The sequence below is a fragment of the Sinohyriopsis cumingii genome, chromosome 19 (assembly GCF_028554795.1).
Source record: "Sinohyriopsis cumingii isolate HCF-2022 chromosome 19, ASM2855479v2, whole genome shotgun sequence".
Taxonomy (NCBI): Eukaryota; Metazoa; Mollusca; class Bivalvia; order Unionida; family Unionidae; genus Sinohyriopsis; species Sinohyriopsis cumingii.
Genome location: NC_142979.1, coordinates 62946822 through 62969891, shown reverse-complemented (window position 1 = coordinate 62969891; position 23070 = coordinate 62946822). Strand labels below are relative to the sequence as shown.

The following is a 23070-nucleotide window of genomic DNA, read 5'->3' as shown; positions in this document are numbered from 1 at the left end:
GCACACAAGCGCTAGCGAATCTATATAGACTACGTGACGTCACAGACTGCTCTCTTCGGATTGGATGCGGGCTGACTGAATTCTGTAACGCGTGTTAGGATTGGTGAATGAACTCAATCCGTTTCAATCCTTTCTGTCCCTATAAATAAGCGCCGTTCACTGCATTGATTCACCTATTCTCGGAGCCTCAACATGTGGACAGACGTTGAATCTTCAACCCTTGTGTCAACAATGATGTTCAGGACGGACATGCTCATGTATGTCCGATCCAAGTGGACCGTTGTCCACAGGACCAACAGCAGCCTGTGGATAAGAAGAGTCTATATAGAGAGACAAGGTTGCCTCAAGAGGACTCTGATGTATGGCCCTGCTGTAAGACGAAGTTTGAGGAAAAGAAGATGTCGCAAATGCCCTTTATGTTAAGGGCATATTAACATAAACCAAAGGCCCTTTTCAGGGCCAGCCATATTTCTCGAAAAGAGATAGTCTTTGAATTGCCTACCCCTTTTTTATTTTTAAAAAAAAAAATCCCATGTTCCATTTCCCTTGACGCTATACAGTCCCACCCTGTTTAAATTCCTTTGACGCTATACAGTCCCCTATTCCCATGTTCAAATCCCCTTGACGCTCAACAGTCCCACGATTTTTCTCCATGTTAATTTCCCTTGACGCTATATGTTCCCACGATTTTTCTCCATGTTAAATTTCCCTTGACGCTATATGTTCCCAAGGGGGTCTGTAATGCTAATTCCCATTGACGCTATAAGATCCCCCTTAACTACTCAGCACCATTTGTACTTGGAACCAGCAAGACAAAATAAGAAGTATTTGAATGAACACTCCAATATCAATGTGAATATCCACACAGGAGGAGTAACAGTAACAAACTGCACTCAATGGCCACCATAGAAACCATATTTGATGTCCAAGTTATACCAGTTGCGTTTAGAACCATACATCATTCAAAAGTTTTTTTAAGAAGGCCACCATGGCTGTGATAAAGACATTATTGTCATTTAGGATGGCCTATATTCCGCATGAATCTTCCTAAGAAAACTACATGTCGATATAGATTTCAGTTCTAATTGAGCAGCAATTTAATAAACTGTTAAGAATGGCTGTCGAAGTTGCCAAATTGGATGTCAGATTGGCTCCTTTTTCATTTCGGACAAACTCGACATTATGCGAACATATTTTAGAGAAATCCCCAAATCAGTGTTATCATCCATTATTGGAAATCGGATTGGCATGATTTTCATGCACATCTAACGATATACATCTGACGAAGGACTTCGTTGAAAAGACTATGACGTATGTAAATCTATTTAAGCAAATAGAGTTAAGATAATTTTAAAGATTACCGAGCAGCAGCTTTTTACATACGGGACCTGCTAGACCTTGAGATGAAGAAGTGCGTAACGTTTCATGGTACTTTAGGAGGATTAGCTATTACAAACATGTGCCAATGGTCGGACGACGAACGATAGGACAACAGGCAATCTCATAAGCTCTTCTGTTATATGGCCATTAAAAGAGAGATGAAGTGTAGAACAAGCATTGTCGACGTCATTTAGCACAAAGTTTATCATTTGAAGTTAAAGTAAATCCGAAACATCCCTTTCATAACTAAAGAAAACACAGACTTGCAATAATTCCCTCGGTAATATTGCCCCATATCTTGACAGTTGTAAATTACATAGTGATACAAATAACATTTTAAACTGTGAACAGATGAAACATTATGCATGTTAAAGTTTGAAAACGATTTCAATTTCGACCAATAAATACTGTACCGCAAAGAGATAGATAAGAAACATCTATGTAGAATGTCCATCTGTTTTACCTGTATCAAATAATACAAAACTCCAAGGGGAATAACAGTAACCAGAAATATAGGCGTACTGTAGGATATCACTGCAAGGGTGCTGATGAGAGTGAAAAAAGCTTTTAGCCAACTCTGTGATATCTCTGTCAAGGTATTGTCGATGAATTCAATATCCCGAGAAAATCGGTTTAATATCCTTCCACTGGGAGTTGTGTCAAAGAAAGACATAGGACAGCGAAGGATTCGTGTCAGCATTTTTTCATGAAGAAGGCTGGAGGCTCGCACAGACCGTGTGGCGAACATTACAAAGAAGCCAAGGATGCTCAAACCTGAATTGAGATAGGTTTTCTATTAAATTTGTTTTTCCTATATAAATTGGAAAAGATAAATTAAAAACCAAAACAGCATCAAGTATGTATGTATGTATGTATGTATGTATGTATGTATGTATGTATGTAATATTGTTTAACGTGATTTAAAATTGAAATAGAAGAATTATAAACTAATGTCGACTTGAAGTACTATAAATATCACAATCCTTACAATAATTTGGGTGAGTAGTTTTATATAAAACGCAATTCACCATTGTATCACGTGTTACATCGTCATGAAGTTCCTTCGTTGATTTCACACCCCAAAATATAAACATAAAAAACAGTTTCACGGTGTGTAAGTTAACACACTAGATAAGAAGATGTACCGCTGTCAGTGGACACTTGCGGGTTGTACACTCTGGTCGAGGTTGTGCATTCGGAACGTATGCATGGCCAAAGGTGTGTGTGTGTGTGTGTGTGTGTGTGTGTGTGTGTGTGTGTGTTCTACACGAGATAACTACAGTGCTAACTCATCTCTGTGGTTTGTTCTTTATAAGCGATACCACTACACAAATGAATTTTGATGCTGCGAGGCTATTCGTGACATTATCACATGCCGATTTATACAATATTTTGAGGCAGTAAGTGGCATCTTTCATTCAGCAAATGAAGAGCCCAATCAGCTTTGTCTGTTTATCTGTCCTTTTATTTATTTTAATACCAATGTGACTAGACAACCAGCAGTGCAGGATAACATAGTAAACCCCAACTAAACAAATTTCATATAATATTTCATAGAATGTACAAATAAAAGTTACTTCGCTTTGATGGTTTTTTTTTTCTTTTTGCAGAATATATCCGTCAAGAAGGAAATACTTTGGAACAGTAGTTCCGTTTTGAAATTATTTTTAATCAAACTTCTCTTTAAGTATTTTAAAATTCTGCCTGTAATTTGTTTTAAAAAAAAACACTTTTGGATCAAGAACATTCTAGATTCACTGATTAATATTTTGCCCAATATTTATAACTTGTTTATCTAATATTTAGTGTAGATTTTTTTATCAGTACTGGACTATAAGAACACTGAAGTGTTGTATTTTGTGTGATTGTTTGTTTAAGGACTGTTTTTCAGGGGGTGGGGGTGGGGTGGGGGGTGGGATGACATTGCTAAGTAAGAGCAAACAAATGCATAGAATGATCATAACAATATTCCAACATGACCATGAATATACCAGCAATTTCATCCACCTCATGCACTGTAAGACTTTATATATCATAGAAAATAAAGACGTTGAGCAAATTAATCTATATCAGAGGGGCACTCTGGTATGTATGTATGTATGTATGTATGTATGTATATGTTTGCGTGCGTGCTTGCATGCATACATGCATGTCTGTCTGTCTGTCTGTCTGTCTGTATGTATGTATGTGTGTTTGTGTTTGCGTGCGTGCGTGAGTACATGTCTGTCTGTCTGTCTGTCTGTATGTATGTATATATGTGTGTATGTGTGTGTGCATGTATGTATGTATGTATGTATGTATGTATGTATGTATGTATGTATGTTTAAGGCTTAACTGCACATCATCACGATCGCAGCTACAGCGTATTGAGTAAATCTTCTAACGTTAAAAATATAAAGGGTAAAAGGTTTCTAAAATCTTTAGGGAAATAAACCCTTCAAAATAGAAAAAAACTTGTGCTTTGAAAAGAAAAAATAAGGCAAAACTCTTGAAACGCTTTGCAATGTATTAAAGGTTAAAGATGGAAGTACAACCGATTAAATGCTTAAAATACAGGATCTTTTTTTCATCCTCTCATTCAATCCACATTATTTTAATTTCGCTGGTATTTTATCACTTCCAGTAGCTGAAACAAATGTCCCGAAATAGTCCGTATATAGGTTGGCAATCTTAGAAACCTACCTTGGACTACCCCTAGAGCACCATAGATTCCTAGATACATATTGTTCCTCTGTTGGTACTCTTGGGTGTGTGACGTATTGAAATGTTGTTCGAGAAAGGTATCATCTGTCCAGAATCGAAGCCAAATGTTTGCACCCACGAGGGATACGTTGTAAATAATAAAAAGAAATAAAGCCAGCACTGTGAAAAATTTCCCCATTGCACCAAAATAGTGCAAGTAAACTGTGTACTTCACCTGAAATAATAATAATAATAATAATAATAATGATAATAATAATAATAACAATAATCAATAATAATAATTAATAATACAAACAAAAATAATAATTAGTAATTAATAATAATAATAATAATAATAATAATAATAATAATAATAATTGACCGAGAATGTTAGAAATGGATTTGAAGTAGAAAATACACTAAAAGGAAACAATAGAAAATTATAGTACAATTAAAGTCATTGAATTGAAATAGTTCCTCAAAACATGTTTGAAAATTTTTTTCATGACTTTTCCATTCCTTGGTTATTAAAGGTTAAGAAGGAACGTTCCGACATATTATCTTTAGATAAATAAGAATAAATGAGCTACTGTGTCTTTCAACAATAAATACCTACTATGACTTATCGGCTGACCATAATGGCCCCTCGATATGCTAATGAGTTCATTTCTGATGATCCGCTTTAAAGCCTTTCCTGTTAGATTTTTTAATGCAATAAACGCACTGATGCATGTATACAAAAATTCATAATCTCTTTACAAATATAATTTCGTAAATCTATTTAGTAATTGTCCTTTGTACTCATGTAAAACAGGCTCTGAAACAACTATGTACCATAAAAGTATTTTTTTTCTCTCTCATTTGAATTGCATTTCAACTGTATTTTCAATGACGTTTTATAGCATTTGCGTTTGAAGCGAAAATAGCATCGTTTATTATCTCAAAGCATCCCGTTCATGCATTTGGGGGGAGGACTCTACATTGTAACAAACATATTGTCATGTATTCTTTGTAATTTCATCGTTTTCTTTTCCAGTTTTTTTTTTCATGTATTTTATTATTATCAGTCGTTTATAAATGCAGTCTATACATGCTTTATATTTGTCTGTATTTTCACAGTGACCGTCTTCTGGTTTGAAGTGGGTGATAGTGGTATCTCATAGATGGCAGAAACGGTTATAAATTAGTTTTCAAATATATTTCTTTACAAACTAGTAAATGCGTTATGTTCATGTACAATTTGGCAACTTAATATACAATAAAAAGAGATATATGCACATGTAAATGTCTCTAAATATCACAATACTGACGCATTAAGAATTTCAAGAGTGAAGAACATGTGACAAAATGGATCGTGTTGATCGGGGGTGCATAACCTTTGTCGGCCAAGGGCCAGATTGCATTTTCTAAGATCATTCGAGGGCCGCAAACACTAATTTTGTTAATAGAATTACTGTTCACGGGCCAGATTTTAGTGTTGTTTTAATTTACCCTGATGGCCGGATAAAATATATTCCGGCCTGCAAGCCGGGGGTTGTGACCCCTGATGTAGATGAAACCAAAAACTAAAATGAAACAGATACAGTTGTCCACAACAATGTGTTCCTCCGAACTTAATCTTGCCTGCATTTCTGTCCTGTACAAACTGTCACGCTAACCTTGGGCACAACAATTTAACAATGTTGCTGCCACCTCTGTGGATTTGTTTGTTTGTCTGGCTTGGTGCTTTACAACAGCAACACAGTTATATTATACTGTGCCTATGACACAGGAGCAAAATGGTTTGCCCAAGATCGTACCAAGGTAGACGACCTGGACTGATCCTTTCGGTATTGCATTTCACACACTGACCACTCAGCCACCGCGTTTCTTGCCATTATTGGTCGACTATTAAGAAATCGGAGAAAACATATTTGACCTTCAACATCCCTGTGGTCACAGAAAGAATGGCCGTGGAAGTAAGAAAAATGACTAAATGATTTGGTACAAAAGTGTATGCTGGAGAGAGAGAGAGAGAGAGAGAGAGAGAGAGAGAGAGAGAGAGAGAGAGAGAGAGAGAGAGAGTTAATATGCAGTTAGTTACGACTGTACTGAACGCCAAGAATTCACTTAAATTGAAAAGTAATATTATGATTTTCCGATATTCATCTTCTGGTTAATACATCATTTCAAGAAAGGCTAGGATGGTAATTACTTTGTCTTAATTATGAGTCACACAATAAACAAAATCAGTCAGGTTGTCATTCTCAGAAGGAAAGAGAGAACGGTGCTGAAACGTCATAAAAATAGTCCGATATTATAAAGCACATTCATTTTTCTTTGCCCGTTTCTCCTGGAGAGGCATTTAGTAATCTGTTGAGTAAATGGTATATAGCGTAAGAATGCTGGCAAACAAATAAATAAACGGTGTAACTTGTTCATATCGTTCCGATTTTTACAACCTCAGTGTTCAAATCTTTAGCTAATTTTCATCAAATGTATGTATGTATGTATGTATGTACGTACGTACGTACGTACGCACGCACGAACGCATGTATGTCTGTATGTCTGAATGTCTGTACAATACATATATGGGTCTGAGAGAGAGACAGAGAGAGAAATATTAATGTGTATCTGAATGCGATCAAACACTCCTCAATCTGTTGTGATCAAAGTCCACTTGATCAGATTCAGAACTGCAAATATAAGTATCTATGAATGTCTCTGTCAGTTGTTTATGTTGTGTCAAAAATGCACAAATTACTATTTATTCTGTCAGTTGTTTATGTTGTGTCAAAAATGCACAAATTACTATTTATTCTGTCAGTTGTTTATGTTGTGTCAAAAATGCACAAATTGCTATTTATTCTGTCAGTTGTTTATGTTGTGTTAAAAATGCACAAATTACTATTTATTCTGTCAGTTGTTTATGTTGTGTCAAAAATGCATCAATAACGATTATTGGTGTCAATTACTTACGTTGTGTCAAACATGCACGAATAAAGATTTATTGTGTCTGTTGTTTATGTTTTGTTATAAATGCATGAATAACGATTTTTGTCACTTACTTTTGTTGTGTCAAAAATGCACGAATAACGATTTATTGATTAGTTGTTTGTACCTCAAAATCACAATGCTAACTGATAAAGAGAGAGAAAAAGAGAGTTGAGAGTATTTTGGAAAGGACAAGCTAACGTTGAGGTATTGTAAACTTTCTTTCTTTTAAATCATAAATGGGTAATCAGTTCTAGATCTGTGAGTATAGAACTTTTATCAATATTCCAAACTGTTTGAAAGTTTTGCTCGGACGTCAGATATCTAACTCAGTACATACATCACTTATGGTTTTAAGCAATACTAATTTCATATTCTAATTGCATATTCTAATTGCATATTCTCCGTCATGAAACTGTACAAAACACTATACAGAAGGACTAGCAGAATAACGTTTTAGTCTGGTTCTATATGTTTCTTCCTGACTGCATTTCAAAGAATCCATGCACTGTGTTCATGAAAACCGAAAAAATAAATGTATATCCAAGAAATCAACAACATAACTTTTATGACATTCCCGCACGGAATTCAATCAAAACGGTGTTTTCACAGTAGAAAAAATGAACGGAGCATTTTGCGAAAATTCGGCGAAAACCTAAATCTGTATCTCGACTGCGAATGGAACTCCTGGTTTAGTATTTTTTAAAATGAAAGAAATACGAAAATTAATATTCATCGCAACCAAGCTACTTGCTTCACTTGCCCAGTGGGGGCCCCGAATGGCCGAGTGGTCTAAAGCGCTCTCCGTTACGGATCATTGCCATCTCACCTCTGTCTGCGTGGGTTCGAGTCTCGGATTAGGCCAATGTGGATATGTGAGAAAGCTTGCCAGTAGCTTCTCGTGGGTCGGTGGTTCTTTCTGGGGTTTTCCCGGGTTCTTCCTCCACCATTAATACTGGCCGCCATGTATAGCCTATCGTGTGATGAAAAATGGCGTTAAGCCACACAACACCAACACACTTGGCTAATGCATAGACATATATACATTCTTACAAGGACTTCATCAACAAAAATGATGTGTTGCATGAATTTGTCTGGGTTTATTTTCGCAAGCAACTATAGCACACAACACTTTTCCCTACCAAAATATGAACTATTTAACACAGTTGTCTTAAAATGTAGTGAAAATACAAGATAGTAAGATACTGTATTTGGCAATTTTGAGCAGCCTACCCTCCCCACTCTCTGTCTCTCTCGTTAAGGATCTGACATTCCTTTTTAACTTGACACTGATAATAAAATCGCAAATGGTTAACAACATATGTTCATTCTGGCACAATGTACAAACATTTAATGAAATTAAGTAATTTCGTTACGACAGTTGTTAAACATATAGATAATCCAAAATTGCGTTTTGTGTTTTGTGTGTGTGTGTGTGTGGGGGGGGGGCTTGCTGCTTATTTTGACATCGATGTAACGTTGCTAATGAAACTGTGGAGTCTGTATTGATAAATTACAATGAAACAACTATAAACTGCGATTCCTGAAAGATTTATTATTTCTTCTCTCTCTCTCTCTCTCTCTCTCTCTCTCTCTCTCTCTCTCTCTCTCGCACACACATATATGCATTAGAGACTGAGAAGAGTTCCGAATCTCGTCGTTATTTACCTGTTCCTGCCATTACATCAAATACAATTTAATCTGAAAGTTGAATCGGTCGTTTATGTTTGTTCATCATTCCATTTGTATTTCAAAAGGGTACTTAACTGTTTCAGAGTCTGTGTTTATCTTAAAATTCTATCCTGTTTCTCGTATTAGGTTATTCATTTGCTATATTCTTTTCATAAGGTCTATGAAAGATGTATTTTCTATGCGTTTATATATACATTACTAAACTCTACAAGGCGATCATAAAACAATGTAAATCATTCATAGTTACCTCCCCTGTCGCTGTGCCTTCTTTTTCAACCAGCCTGTCTTCGTGGAGACGCAAAGAGAAGTTCCTTTCATCCCCTTGAGATTGTCTGTCTATTGCAGAAATGGTTCTTGATAGCTTTTCATTCTCTTTTGAGTTAAACGCTCTTCTAATCCGCCTAGCTCCTCTGAAGTAGAAGGTAAACAACTGCTTAACAATTAAAATTTGATCACGAGTTTTAACTCTATTCAAATCCATGTCAGAACAGATGGTTCGTTCTGATATAAAAGAAGGCCATGCATATGCTCTTAACAAAAGAAAACAGAAAAGAGTGAAAAGCAACAAGCTTTGGAAAATTCAACAAAATAATTTATTTTCCTATAATACAAAGTGAAAATGTACAAAAACTAACGGTATTGCGAATTAAATCCCAAATAATCCTAGAATTACAGACACAAGTCCTAATAATACAAGTTCTGAATAAGCTGTAGTGGAAATCCAAATAAAATCCACACTGTTAGTGTGGATGTGACCTTGTCAGCTCGTAATGTATTGATGTGCCAACAGCTTTTTGTTGGGTCACAATAATGCAATCCAAGAGTTAAATCCTTGTTTGAAATTTCACTGTAAATTAATGTTATTAGATCACTTTTGTATTTCCAGAGAAGAACAAAATTGAATAATTCCAAATCAAATACTGTACACAACAATGATATCTTGATTCTGCTCAGATGTTAAAGCACGAATAACACATTTGGAAGAAAAAAATCAATTATATGACAAAGACGCAAAACAAAACCTCAGATGAGGATAAAAGGTGTATTGTTCTCTAATAATCTTAGTTATAATTAGAACTTCTCACAACAAAATCACAATAAAACATTGACATTCATCACGTGGTCTATCTATAAAAAAACATAACGTCTTTGACTCAGCTTAAGATAACGATCCTCACTCTGTGAAATAAAAGTGTCTTTTTTCGCAATAACTGAAACTAATTTCGGACAAGATCAGCCACTAATATAATATTTAATTACAATAGCATAAATACAAAAACAGAAATAAGAAACATTGCAAATTAAATATACATAACATGCAACATGCAAAACTGAAGCAGAAGGCTTGTCTTTGATTTGTCAGACTTTCACTATATAAACACAATGAATACATAGTAAAATCAGACGTTATAGCAAAGATAATCCAAATATATTACTACTACTACTGCTATATTACCCTACCTCCTCTGAATGCGTGGGTGTCCGACACGGCCTGGTTCTTCTGGGATCAGGGTGTTGACTCGTTCCAAAATCTTCTTTTTAATCTCCTTAACTTGAGCAAGAAATAAGCTTTTTGAAACACCAAATTTTCAATTTTGTTAATACAAGGTTACGTCTTTTGTTTTCAAATATTTTGCTAAGAAACAATAAATTCCTATAATGTGGCAAACGAGAAACAAAGTAGGACCGAGAGAGAAATTTTATATAAATGTGCTCTTCGGCTTGATTAAGTGTTTGTCTTTCGTTTAGATGATCGTAAACATTTGAAACTTTTTGTATAATCATTTATTACAAAAATGTTATATCAAGCATGAGAAGATCCCTAGTTTTGGATTATATTGTTACCTTACGTTTAATAGATTATACGTATTTTTGGTTATGGTCAAATCATTGCTGATTTATATGAATGATGTCTGTTGATAGATATTTACTTTCTGGATCGTCAACTTCATCATCCTCATCTGTCAGGTAAGATTTAAGGAAATGTGCAAATTCTCCACCATTGACCAGCAAATCTTCGTAGGACCCGACTTCAGTAACCTTTCCTTTTACCAGCACAATTATGATGTCCACCTTTGGTAACCAGTGAACGTCGTGGGTCACGAACAGACGAGTCTAGAGGTAAAGTGTACATGGTACGTTTATGATATTTCTTTCCCAATTTAGTTAAAGAATGCGGCTTGAAACCGATTTTAAGAGACTCTTCTATTTTAAACATGGATCCATCGGTGAAATTTAATCTACTTAATTAAAACACCATAAAGTAATAGAAATGTAGTTTTCTGTTAATGATGATGACATATTTGCAAACTTGGTAGACTTGATACATCAGAACTATTTTACTGAAAGACTGCGAGTAAGCAAAATGCATGCGACTATGCAAATAAAACAAAACGGATAAATGTTATAAACTGTATACTCTATTAAAGTAATTTTCATTTAGCTTTATAAACCATCATGTTTATATTAATCTTAGACAAAGAAATTTATATAGATGTTTTTTCTTGTGTACATGAACACCGAAAGAAACATGACTATGTACAACAAGTGGCTTTAATTCAGGATTTCCTTCTTCAGTTAATAAATGTACAAATTTAACATACACAAATACGCGAGATTCACTTAAGAGATAAGATACAAATGTTTAGAATGCATGATATAATATCATATGACATTATTAATTTAGAAACATGCACAAAAAACCTTGTTTCTCAGAAGACCAGTGTTTCCGATGACTTCGTTGAAGATATGTTTCCCAACGTTGGCGTCGACCGCACTAAGTGGATCATCTAAGAGATAAATGTCGGCGTTGTTGTACACGGCTCGAGCCAAACTGACTCTCTGCCTCTGACCACCACTGATGTTGATCCCCTTTAATCAGAGAAATCAAAGGTAGAAATATTTGCTTTCATAGGTATCTGGATGTTAATCCTTTTGGAACATAGTTTAACCATTTCCGAAATTTTAGGTCCTTATATAACGTTAGGTTCGTGTGCAATTTTAAGAAATATTAGCCCTTTTTAACGACAAATATCTGATACCTAAATACGATTCTTATGCATGTCATGCCTTGCCTAAAAAGTGTTTTATTTTTCAATATGAGGAGTCAGAACCTGGATATTAGCGTGCTGTCTTATTACAATTACTTTCCTAACTTCGAAGAAATGTTTTACGACATTGCAAACTTCAATCGTCCAGTGCCAGTTTACGATACATTTTACAGTAATGGAAATGTTGCTAAATATCTTCCTTTTGTGAGATCTCTGTATTTCTGTAATATCAGAGACAAGATCCGAATATAAACTTTTTAAAATAATTACCTAATATTATTTTACACAGTTTTCTTACCCTCTCTCCTATTTCGGTCTTGTCTCTTCCAGGTAGCACTGAAAGATCAGACGTTAAAGCGCAAGCATCCAACACGAGTCGATATTTTGTTTTGTCGACGGTTTTGTGGAACAGAATGTTGTCTCTGAGGGTGGCATTTTGGATCCAAGCTTGTTGTGGCACATATGCTATTGATCCCTGGGTAAAAAAGAAACGAGGAGGTAGTAATAAAAGTCAATGTGTAAAAATTCATTTTAAAGGCTTGTAAACTAAAAAAGATATGTGCTGACATTATTAGTTCTATGAAGGTCTCCAACAAGTTGGGATTTTTAAACCCTATTTAGTAAGAAATTCGAACTGCTTGTCGCATGATATGCTTGCAAGTTTTATGTTTGAATATTTATTCCTTTCTAATGAAATTAGAAATTTTATTTATTACAACAAAGGGAATTTCAAAGTTCAGAATTTAAAAACAAAAATAAATACTTTATCTTCAAGCAAGGATTAGATCTCCGTCGACTATCATAATGAAATTTATTTAGTGCTTAGAGAAAAGTTTGGTAGAACCATTTCGATAATAAAGTCATGGTTGAAGTCCATTTCAAATGAAGATGGTTTACTCTTCTAAAATAGACAAATTATACATGATTTATTTTATCATTTGTCAGAGAATGTTATACAATGTCAATATTTATATTGACCCATTACGTCATCCAATCAAGTTTACCATAGTTGCTTGCCTAAGATTCTCGTGGTTTGTATATTTAAGAGATCTACTAACCCAAGAAGTGTGAATACTGAGTTTCAACCAGATCGTGGGTCTTTATGGGTTGAGGATAACAGTTCAAATGAATCGGGGACAAAAATAAAGAAAATAAAGAATTGATGAAAGCATGAAAAGTTAAAAAGAGATAGAAAAGAAGCTATAAGGTCTTGGTTAGTTTACCTTTATTCTGACCTGACCAGTCAGTCTTTCCATATCACCAAGTAGCGCTGAAATAAATGAAGATTTCCCAGACCCCACGTGTCCTACAATGGCTACTAGTTTACCTTTAGGGATCTTCACGTCGATTCTGTAATATTGGCATACTTGAACTTTATTTAAATACCACTTAGAATTTATTAATGGACAAAGGTTTTAAACATAACTGATAGTTCTCCCGCTATCCAGTTCGGCTTCATCTGATAACATCGCAGCGTTTTATACCCGAATGGTCCATTTAATATGTGGAATTTTTCTGGTGGGTGGGAGTAAATAACTTCAAAGTCATACAGATAAGCCAGAATCAGGCAAGTATATTACAAGGTAATTATTTTCGTAAGATACAAATAAATACACAACGCCGCTCTTTAATTGGAATATTAGAGAATACCTTCAAATGAAAGGTGAGTATAAATTGTAGTTATCTCCTTGTAAAGATCTTACCTCTTTCTGAAAATGAATCATTTTTATCAATTATATTAGTAAGTCTTCAAAGTATACATACAGTACAACCTTTAGAGATTTTAAAATTAACATAACACGGCTTTGACTGAATTTCATAGAACTGTATGGACTGGTTCTCAATACAAAGAAATGTATTTCCTTTAAGACTATATCGAAACGAAAGAACAAGTCCCCACTCGTGGTAATTATCGCACAAGAATCCTGATAGTGAAACAGTGTCATGGTACACTTCATTATATTTGAGCTGAAACAGGCCTTACATAGTGAAGCTGGTGTATTTCATTGGTACTGAGTTTCATCAAAATTAATTTTACTTACTGCTGAAGTTGAGGATCCGATTTCTTGTCCCATCGGAAAGTCCCATCGTCGACACTAATCGCACATTCTGCGAGACAGAAGGGGTTGATCATAACTCATTGATAAGTAGAAAATGAAACAAAGGACAAGTGACTTAAACTTAGTCCATTTACAACTATATTTACAAGGAAAACATTGCTTGATCGAGGAAATATATAAGAAAAATAGACAAGCGAGGTCAAAAAGTTATCATTAATTTGTTTTCTAACAGCAATGGCATTTTCAAGCAGCAAACTGGTTTATGCATTTATCAGTAGTTAAATATTCTTATAATCATATATTCATTTAAGTGAGACTAGCACTGATAGACACACTAGTGATCAAAATTAGAGTCACGTGACAAGAAATGCCTGCTTTGCTACCAATGCAACTGCTTCTCTTTCAGTTTTCATTTCTTAATATTTTCTCGGCATGTTTGACGATTTGAGTTGTCAAATGAGAAATTAAGGTACAGTAATTGTATGTGTCAATTATTCAAAGTAAGCAAAAAATATATGAATCTAATCTATACAGAAACGTAGACAATTTTGATATGCGTAATTCATGATCAGCAAACATGTAAAATTTCCTAGTAAGTTTAGGTCGGTTTGCCGAGAAGTACATACAGTAAGATGAAGCTTCAAGAAAAGTCTTAAAATGAGTCTGTCCGTGCACTCTTAATTGAACCATATGTTACCTATTTTCTTTCGAGAGTTCATTACAAATGATAAAATTCACAAAAAAACTATACATGACAATATATTTACCAGCATCAAGAACACTTGAGACACCCTGTGAGCCCAGCTCATCGGAGAGTAGAAATTTTTCAGTTCTCTTAACAGAGATGTGGGCCTACAAGAAAGAAGCATGCATGACTTATATTAACAAACTATTAATTTATTTCATCAATATGTTCTAAGATAGGAAATGCTGTATGACAAACCCATTCGTATAATGTCCCTGCTGCAGCTTAAGGATATAACAATATGTGTGTATTGTAGATTTGTTTCAACGAATCATTAACAACTGAATGATGAAGATAGAGGCAAATTCTTTTAGACGCAGAGATATTAAAATCTGACAGATGTATAAAATGTCTGAAACGTCACCGGGCACTAATTGCAGTGTCCAATAATCTATGAAATTTACATAATTTTAACAAATTGCGCTTAACTGCATGAAACATAACCATTGTCCATTCTCGTCATTAGTTGATTATTTTAGAACTCTATTTTGAAAAGATAATTATGATTCTGATAAGATCATTTTCTTCAAGATGACGTCGTATATACCTATATGCGTTTCATGTCGTCGTACAATACACCAGTCCTTCCTAAACAAACGCGGTCACAACATTCAAATTTGTAACTCTTTTTGTGTGTGAATATAGTCAATCCAAACCTGAAGTCATTGTTTTGGCAGAAAATGATCTAACTGCATATTTGTAAATTTACCTGAATCAACGCAGTGATCAGCTTGGGTAGGCCACTAATTGGAGTGCTTAGCATGTTGAAGTAGGAAAGGGAGATGAAAGCCTTTTGTGCAGTCAGATGGTTAAACTCTGATGCAAAGATGTATGTGGCAAATGTAGCTAGCATCGCCTACAACGTGGAAAAGAAAATGCATTGAAACTCCAATGAATCATGTAATTTATAATTACTTTCTCTCAGAAATAACAATTAAGGATGTTCTTTATCAGCAATGACATCTATCATGCAGAACAAACAAAAACAGAAACAAAAGAAAACAAACAACACCAATTTCAAGGCAACGATTAACATGGCTATTGGAATATTGATAATGTAACTAAAATTTGTTCAGTGACTCCAGACTGCGCGAAACAAGAAATAAAATGACAGCATACGACATTCACTCATTTTTGTCATGCAACAGAGATATCGAAACAAACAAGTGCTGATACTTTTGCTCTCTTTCTCTCTTACCAGATAAGGAGCAGCGGTCCAAAAGAACAGGCTAACGGCATTTACGTAAGAAGATTTCTTCAGGTTTATCAGTTCCTGTTTCCTAGTTTCCAGCACCTTCCGATGGAAAAATGATTCCCAACTGTGTAGCTTTAGTACCTAGAAGATACATTTGATATTATGACAAAACAAACGATATCATTGTATGGAGATAATTATAGTAGATCAAAGACTGAGGTTTAGATGCAGATCATATTACTGGCAACCATAGGAGGTAACCCACAGAGAGTGTGAGTACTTTGAATAGATATACATTGCATATCTAGGCTTATAACAAATCTGTATTTAATTCAAATGAATTTTAAAAAGCGGACCACTAAATAGGTTCACGATGAAAATGTTAGAAGTTTTTTCTAATACACCTTTCTCTCGGGCTTTAAGAAGACGCGTTTTGAACGGATAGACCATTACATGACTAAGAACATGCATTTTGAAAGTAAAATAATCGTTTTTATTCCCCTAACGTGGTTTCACACATGTTAAGAAACACGTCTTGCTTAACACTACCATTGATGTTAATCGTCATCATATAACACAATTTCGCCGGATCGTTGTTTATAACACCGCCTTGAAAGGTATTAATCTTTACTCTTTTCTTGATTTACTGGAACTATTATATTTTCACTTGTGCTATTTGATAAGGTAATGTTTTCAATACCTTTATTCCATATAAGATTTCGTTTATAAGCTTGATCCTTGAGTCCTTGAACGCCATTTGACGGGCTTGAAACTGTCTTTGCTTTATAGACGAAATACCATTAAGAGGGATAAGAAGAAGAAGGATGCCTAAACCGGAGAAGACAGAGGACCCTAAAGTGTTGTAAAGCAGACCCATCGCTAAAATCATAAGCATTGGCGAGCTCCATAGCTTGTGAAGATCACTTGTGATTACTTGAATCCGTTCACAGTCTACCGATATGAAGTTCATAATCTCTCCAGCAGTCATCTCTTTTAATGCTTCATTGTTCAAAATCAGTGCCTAAAATAGAGAAACTATGGAATAAAATGATCGAAAATCTTTCTTACTCGGTTTTAAATTAAAATTAATACCTCATTTGAATGAATAATTAGTGCACTATATTAATATAGAAGTAATATATGGGATGCACTGACATGTTATTAAATCAAATATTAAATACATTATAAAAAGTGTTCTTGGTGACATAATGTTTTCCACATCTTTATGCCTGCATCTTTTCCAGTATCGTAAATGGTAATTTTTTTATTTATCAAGATGAGTTTCGGGAGATTCAGCATATAAATTTGAGACAACATTGGCTCACATGGTATAATTTGCTATAAATGAACATTCCTGAAAGACACATACCTTCTTGTAAATTGCTGCGATAAGTGCAGATTTTATTCTCATTCCACATGTCGTACTGATGTGAACGCTCTGTTGGTAGAATACAGCCTGTACAGCGGCCACAAAGAAAAACGAACCAGCGTACGCAAAACCTTTCCACTGATACTCATTGGCTTTGTTTTCAACAAATGCTATCAGGGCACTGAAAAAGGAAATACCATTAAAAATAATGTCAACAACTTTTGTGAACCTTTAACGTGTACAGAGGATATAATATTGCATTTGTGAAATTGATATATTTGGTAATTGCATGTCGTAATTTGTTCTTAACGACCTCATAATCGCTAATTAATGTACGTAAATATGGGATTCAAACCTTTTTATTTGGCCGCAAAGATAGCTCCAACATTTAGACATACTATCTGCACGTTACCATTCCACATGTATTCATTCATAGTTTACTATTATGCCTGCTATTTTACCGAGAATCACATAGCATTCACTGAAGCTGTATATATACGGTACTTGCATCCTGTCATGTCCTACAAGTACGTGTTTTGACAGGTCATTTCATTCATTGTGTAGAATACATGCTCCGTCATTCTTTAACGTTAGCTTTAGATGTGAAATTCTTAGCGAAGAAAAGGAAAAAACATGACAGCTATTATACCAAAGGCACTGTAAAGCTCAATCAATCCAGCGTAACCCTATAGCTGGTGTGTAATCGGCTTTTGTGACAGAAAGGCATACAAATGAGCGTTTCTTCTGTACGGGCGTGGTTAGAACGTCACGTTTAAAGTGTGTCTATGCCCTCATAGCCCAGGAAGTGTTGCCTAACAAGGTTGACCGATAATATCTACAATAGTATACTTACAAATTTGTTTTTATTTAAATAAACACCAAAGTTTGATTGAAGTTTGCTAAAATTGTCAGACTATGACACTAAATACACCATATACCTTATTTCTTGATTAGTACACAGAAATGACATTTGCTACGAATCTATGGTCGTAAGCTAAGTAACAGAAAGAATCAAAACCAATAAGTTTTGTAAAACTTGAAGAAAAAAAAAGAAACAATTGAATTATCAATGTTCTAATGAAATTGTGCAAAAAACTTACAGTATTATGAATTGAATCCAAAATTATCCTGAAAAAGTCTTATTAAAGTCCAAAAGAGTGAAAAGTTCCAAAGAAATTTCAGAACCGGAAATGTTCTGGTCATCCATGAATCGTGTTATCAAATTGGCGTTGTACAGATCTTTGAATAATTCACAATAGTTCCAGAATAATAATATAGTCCAAACCATAAGTACTTTCTGTTTCTACTGAACAGTCGAAACAAATGTTTTTTTCTCACAAATAATGCATGAGGACAACATAAAGCACGTCTGCATACTTTTTAGTTACAACAGGAACACAAAACATGAGAATGACTCCAAAATAGGAATTAATCTAAATTTAGTTTCTCTCCTTATCTACACTATCTATTACGACAATATTTTACAACATACCACCACGTGACAGATTTTACAACTCAATAAATATTTTGAAATACCTATTCCTGTGACCTAGACCATCCAAAGGGAAATAACTAAATTCTTATAGAGTCGTCAAAACCTCACCCGTTAATGAGAAATTAACCCAAAGTCGTCAACAAGTCTTATTATTAACATTATTGTTAATAATTGAATACACATGCGTAAGGATCTATTTATAGATCCTAAGTAATGTTACGCTCTCAATATTCCTAGTCACATAGGCAAAATCTAATTAAAGAGAATCACTACAATTTACAACCATGAAACAATTTGCAAAACTTAGATAAAATCATGTACCAGGAATTACACAAAATATGAATGTACATTCATTATCACTTTCAGCTTGCAAGATAATGGCTTAATCACTAAGCTTGATCAAAGATGGAAAGAAAATTAGATTTCAGTTCATCTATTTTATGTACTCATATTTACCAAATATTCAGATTTGTTCCTTACTCATCCTGATGAAGATTTGTGGTTAATTTTTCATACGTATTTGTTACAATTTGTTTCTTTATTCTAGGACGGTAAGCTGATGAACCGTACTTATGTATATTGATGAAATGAAGACGCTAAGATGGCTTATAATAGCAGCGTCAAAAAAGGGACGATGTAACAATTCTGAGACCAGTATTAATGAAGTTGAATCAGTAATAGTCTTCTTTCATTTATTGACAAGCTCAGTCAATACGACGCCCGATCACTTCGTTATGTGCGAAGATGGTGTTTTAAATCGAAATTCTTCAACGTATTCATGATTTAAGGTCATATACTATATGACATATAAACATATCATAAACAAAGTCCTCATCTGTACATTTGATGTAACTACGAACGGTGTTGCACATTACTGGAGAATTAAGATTGACCACATGAGCAATGTATTATCATAAACTCTTAATATTTCGTCATGTGGTTTAAGCTCATTTCAATGATGCACTACTCGTAGGTTACAATAAACAAACGTTCACTGACATTACTGAAATTTATTCATCGAAAGAGAGCATTCATAGAAGAACCATGTTCTCTTCGTGTGACACATTTGCCAACAGTTTTTGCAAGTTACAATAAATATTATAAAAAATGTCACCGGTAATAGAGACAAATTATCTTTCATTTCAATGTCTTATCTTCTGTGGAGATACAGTTGTCACTCTGTACGGTGCGGTACCATTTACATCAAAGGAACCGTACTAAATACTTTTAGACATACTTTCCGCCCGTACATATCACTGCTGTATATATTAAAGACTTTTCTCTTTGCCTTCATATTCTACTAACCGTAACTGCATCTTCATTGAACCGTACGTGAATACTAGTAATTGTTTTAATAGACATTATTATTATTTTTTTCATTTTCACCATATTAAACTAGCATCCATATGTCACAGAGTAACAGTGGCGTCACTAGGGTTGGTGTCACCCATAGCTGGAACTCATGGTGTCACCCCCATGGGCCTCCTTCCTGCATACAAATTCAAAATATTTATAGACATTCATTTTGGTGTCACCCCCTCTAATGGTGTCACCCTGTCACCCCCTCTGATGGTGTCACCCGGTGCGGTCCCTACCCCCGCACCCCCCACCCCCACCCCTCTTAGTGACGCCACTGGAGAGTAACAAGTTATATATTTTTTCTGGTTTAAATACTTACCCGAGAATAATTGGGTTTAGTAGTTGTAACAAGTCGTAGATAAGCTTACATCCAAAGGAAGCAAGCATTGTAGATCCATAAACTTTCACTAGCACATTAAAAAGCGATGGCTTTTTAATCGCCTTTGCACGTCGAGATCCCCAAAGATGGAATCCCTGTGTATCCTTCGCAGAAGAATAATTGTTAGGTAATTCTTTGGTATCGGGTCTGAAATGGCCATATAATGAATATACTACTGTACAACATACGTGGTGAATCTCTGGCATATATGCATTTTGGCTTAAAATCGAAACAACCATTATTCATCCACTATACAACTACATGATATAAATTATACTTCAATGATAGAAAGAAATAAGGATAAAAAATAACGTAGATCTCCCAGTCTTACACTGAGGTAAACTATCATATCTTCTGAAAAGTTGTACACGACTTTTGTTTTGTTTCTCATCCAAATGTTTATTCTCAGATGCTCTAAAGAGTCAAGTTTATAGATGAAGTCTTTTTTGTGGTATTAAAGAGCGTGTATTTAATATTTTCTGTTAGAAAAATTGATTGATAGAAGATATGCTGTGTGGAAAATTGCACACTAATAACATAACATAAAGTTTTAGAGATATTAATTAAAGGACGATGATAAGTGACAGCTTACAATTTTCAAATACTATCGTAAGGATAAACTGACGGATATGTAACAGATCATATTATTTATAAGTTTAACTGGGGATGGGGTGGAAGTCGAACGTTGCTATCTATTATTCATTATTTATAAAGCAAAACTTGAAATACACACGAAAATGTACTAAAGAGCCTACCCAGATTGCCTGGATTTATTTGCTTCCTTTCCCCATGCCTTGAGAAATGGCGGATGACTCTTACTGCTGTGGTCTCTTGGGTTCAGGGGCCACAAATCCGTTTCTTCTATCCCTTTACGAAAACCCTTTACTATTATACTAGAAAAAAAAGTATAAATATGCCGGGAATTAATGAACATGGGATCTTTTTTGTGCTGTATGGTGCTATTTCACTGGTTAATTAAATTAAAATATTTGATTGTAAACCTTTTCAATGCTTCGTCTGAAAAAATGTGACTTTACTAAACATGAACTCACGGCGATTCTGAATATGAAAATAAAAATAGCTTTACTCACGTCAAGATAATCTTTAACGGGGCACAATTTTATAACCCACATTACATGAATATACAATGATAAAGGGCGCTATAAAATGTCTTCAAATGGAAAATGACATGTCTTTAGACAGAAATTGCTTTGTATGAAACCGTGCTGAGAGGCAAGAAGTTCACTAAACTGGTTTGGAAATCAGAACTTTATCAAGTTGCACATAGAATTAATAAAATCTGCCACAGACAGGATTTAGACATTATTGAAACAAGGCACATAAGAATAAATGAGGTAGATACTTACGGGTTAATCCACCAAAAGATAATCCTCGATAAAAATGATGACTCTATTTCTGGACATGGGCTCTGAAAAATTTACTTTAAGTCATGACCATAATTTTCAAAAGGATTTCTAAAATAGCGTTTTGCATTATATTTATTTTATTTACGTATATTATTCATCAGTCGAGCATATTCTTTGCATGTCTATGTTTGTCTGTATGTACTTATGCATGTTTTTATCAGCACGTTTATGTATACAATTATTAATGTACATAGTGTGATTGGTACATTGGATTCTAAAAGAAAAATAAAAGATGCTGATAACGCATTTACCTGTTTCTCTGGTTCCTTCTTGGCACGTTTTTCTGCAAAACTTTGCAGGATTAATTGAAGTATTAGACTGCCGTAGTGCAAGGTAAAGAGTACAAAACGGATAACATCTTCATCATAAATCTAGTAGAGAATAAAACAGACGTGTCAAAAACTATCCAGGAAACAGAAACATCAATCATTTGGAGACATGGGTATATTAAGAATGATTTGTACGGAATAATAATTATTATTCACTAGACATTGAAAGAATTTATTTGAAAGAGGGTACTGACTATATCTCTTTTTGTGCGTGAAAATATGAGCGATACAAATAATTCCAGTTATAATAAAAATGTTTAATAAAATGATACATAAAATGTGCTAAGGAAACATTGCGTAACCAATGCACGAGAGAGGATATACTTGACATCGTCTTGAACTAGAAAAGCTAGAATTTTGTTTATCAGTCTAAAACACGATTCAGAGTTGGCACACTCACTTTAATTGCATTTCGTTCGACACTGAATTCTTTTGGTACACAAAAGAAGGGAGGAAAACAAACACAGCATACGTAATTTCTCACAATTGCTGTCACAATATATATATATATATATATATATATATATATATATATATATATATATATATATATATATATATATATATATATATATATATATATATATATATAAAGGATATCAGAATTACGGTAAGGTTTATCAGCGTACAAATGTAAAAATCTCATGCCAATAACATAAAAATACATATTTCACCTATTTCACCGTTACATTAGAAATGCATGCTATATATTTTTCTACATTATAATGCAGATAGATAGCTTGTATATTGCGGTTAAATGTTGAATGTAGTAATATATATATATATATATATATATATATATATATATATATATATATATATATATATATATATATATGTGTGTGTGTGTGTGTGTGTGTGTGTGTGTGTGTGTGTAAGGACAAAGTTTGATAATTTAAGTTATACTCGTTAGGTCTTTTTTCTCCTATTATCCA

At 34.2% G+C, this 23070-nt stretch overlaps 1 protein-coding gene across 2 annotated transcripts in view; it reads right to left on the bottom strand.

Annotated features, from left to right (window-relative positions):
• Positions 1 to 23070, bottom strand: part of LOC149775831 (ATP-binding cassette sub-family C member 3-like) — a 64703-nt gene that overhangs the window by 29467 nt on the left and 12166 nt on the right. For both annotated transcript variants that reach the window (XM_089943892.1, XM_089943893.1), the window contains exons 5-22: positions 22058 to 22177; positions 21747 to 21808; positions 21135 to 21272; positions 20320 to 20526; positions 17147 to 17327; positions 16478 to 16798; positions 15781 to 15918; positions 15292 to 15438; positions 14605 to 14689; positions 13820 to 13886; positions 13001 to 13127; positions 12076 to 12252; positions 11431 to 11598; positions 10659 to 10842; positions 10189 to 10279; positions 8975 to 9137; positions 4063 to 4297; positions 1844 to 2154 (exon numbers count right to left, since the gene is read on the bottom strand). In XM_089943892.1, coding sequence (XP_089800018.1) covers positions 1844 to 2154; positions 4063 to 4297; positions 8975 to 9137; positions 10189 to 10279; positions 10659 to 10842; positions 11431 to 11598; positions 12076 to 12252; positions 13001 to 13127; positions 13820 to 13886; positions 14605 to 14689; positions 15292 to 15438; positions 15781 to 15918; positions 16478 to 16798; positions 17147 to 17327; positions 20320 to 20526; positions 21135 to 21272; positions 21747 to 21808; positions 22058 to 22177 — 2922 coding nt within the window. The remainder of the gene's footprint in view (positions 1 to 1843; positions 2155 to 4062; positions 4298 to 8974; positions 9138 to 10188; positions 10280 to 10658; positions 10843 to 11430; positions 11599 to 12075; positions 12253 to 13000; positions 13128 to 13819; positions 13887 to 14604; positions 14690 to 15291; positions 15439 to 15780; positions 15919 to 16477; positions 16799 to 17146; positions 17328 to 20319; positions 20527 to 21134; positions 21273 to 21746; positions 21809 to 22057; positions 22178 to 23070) is intronic.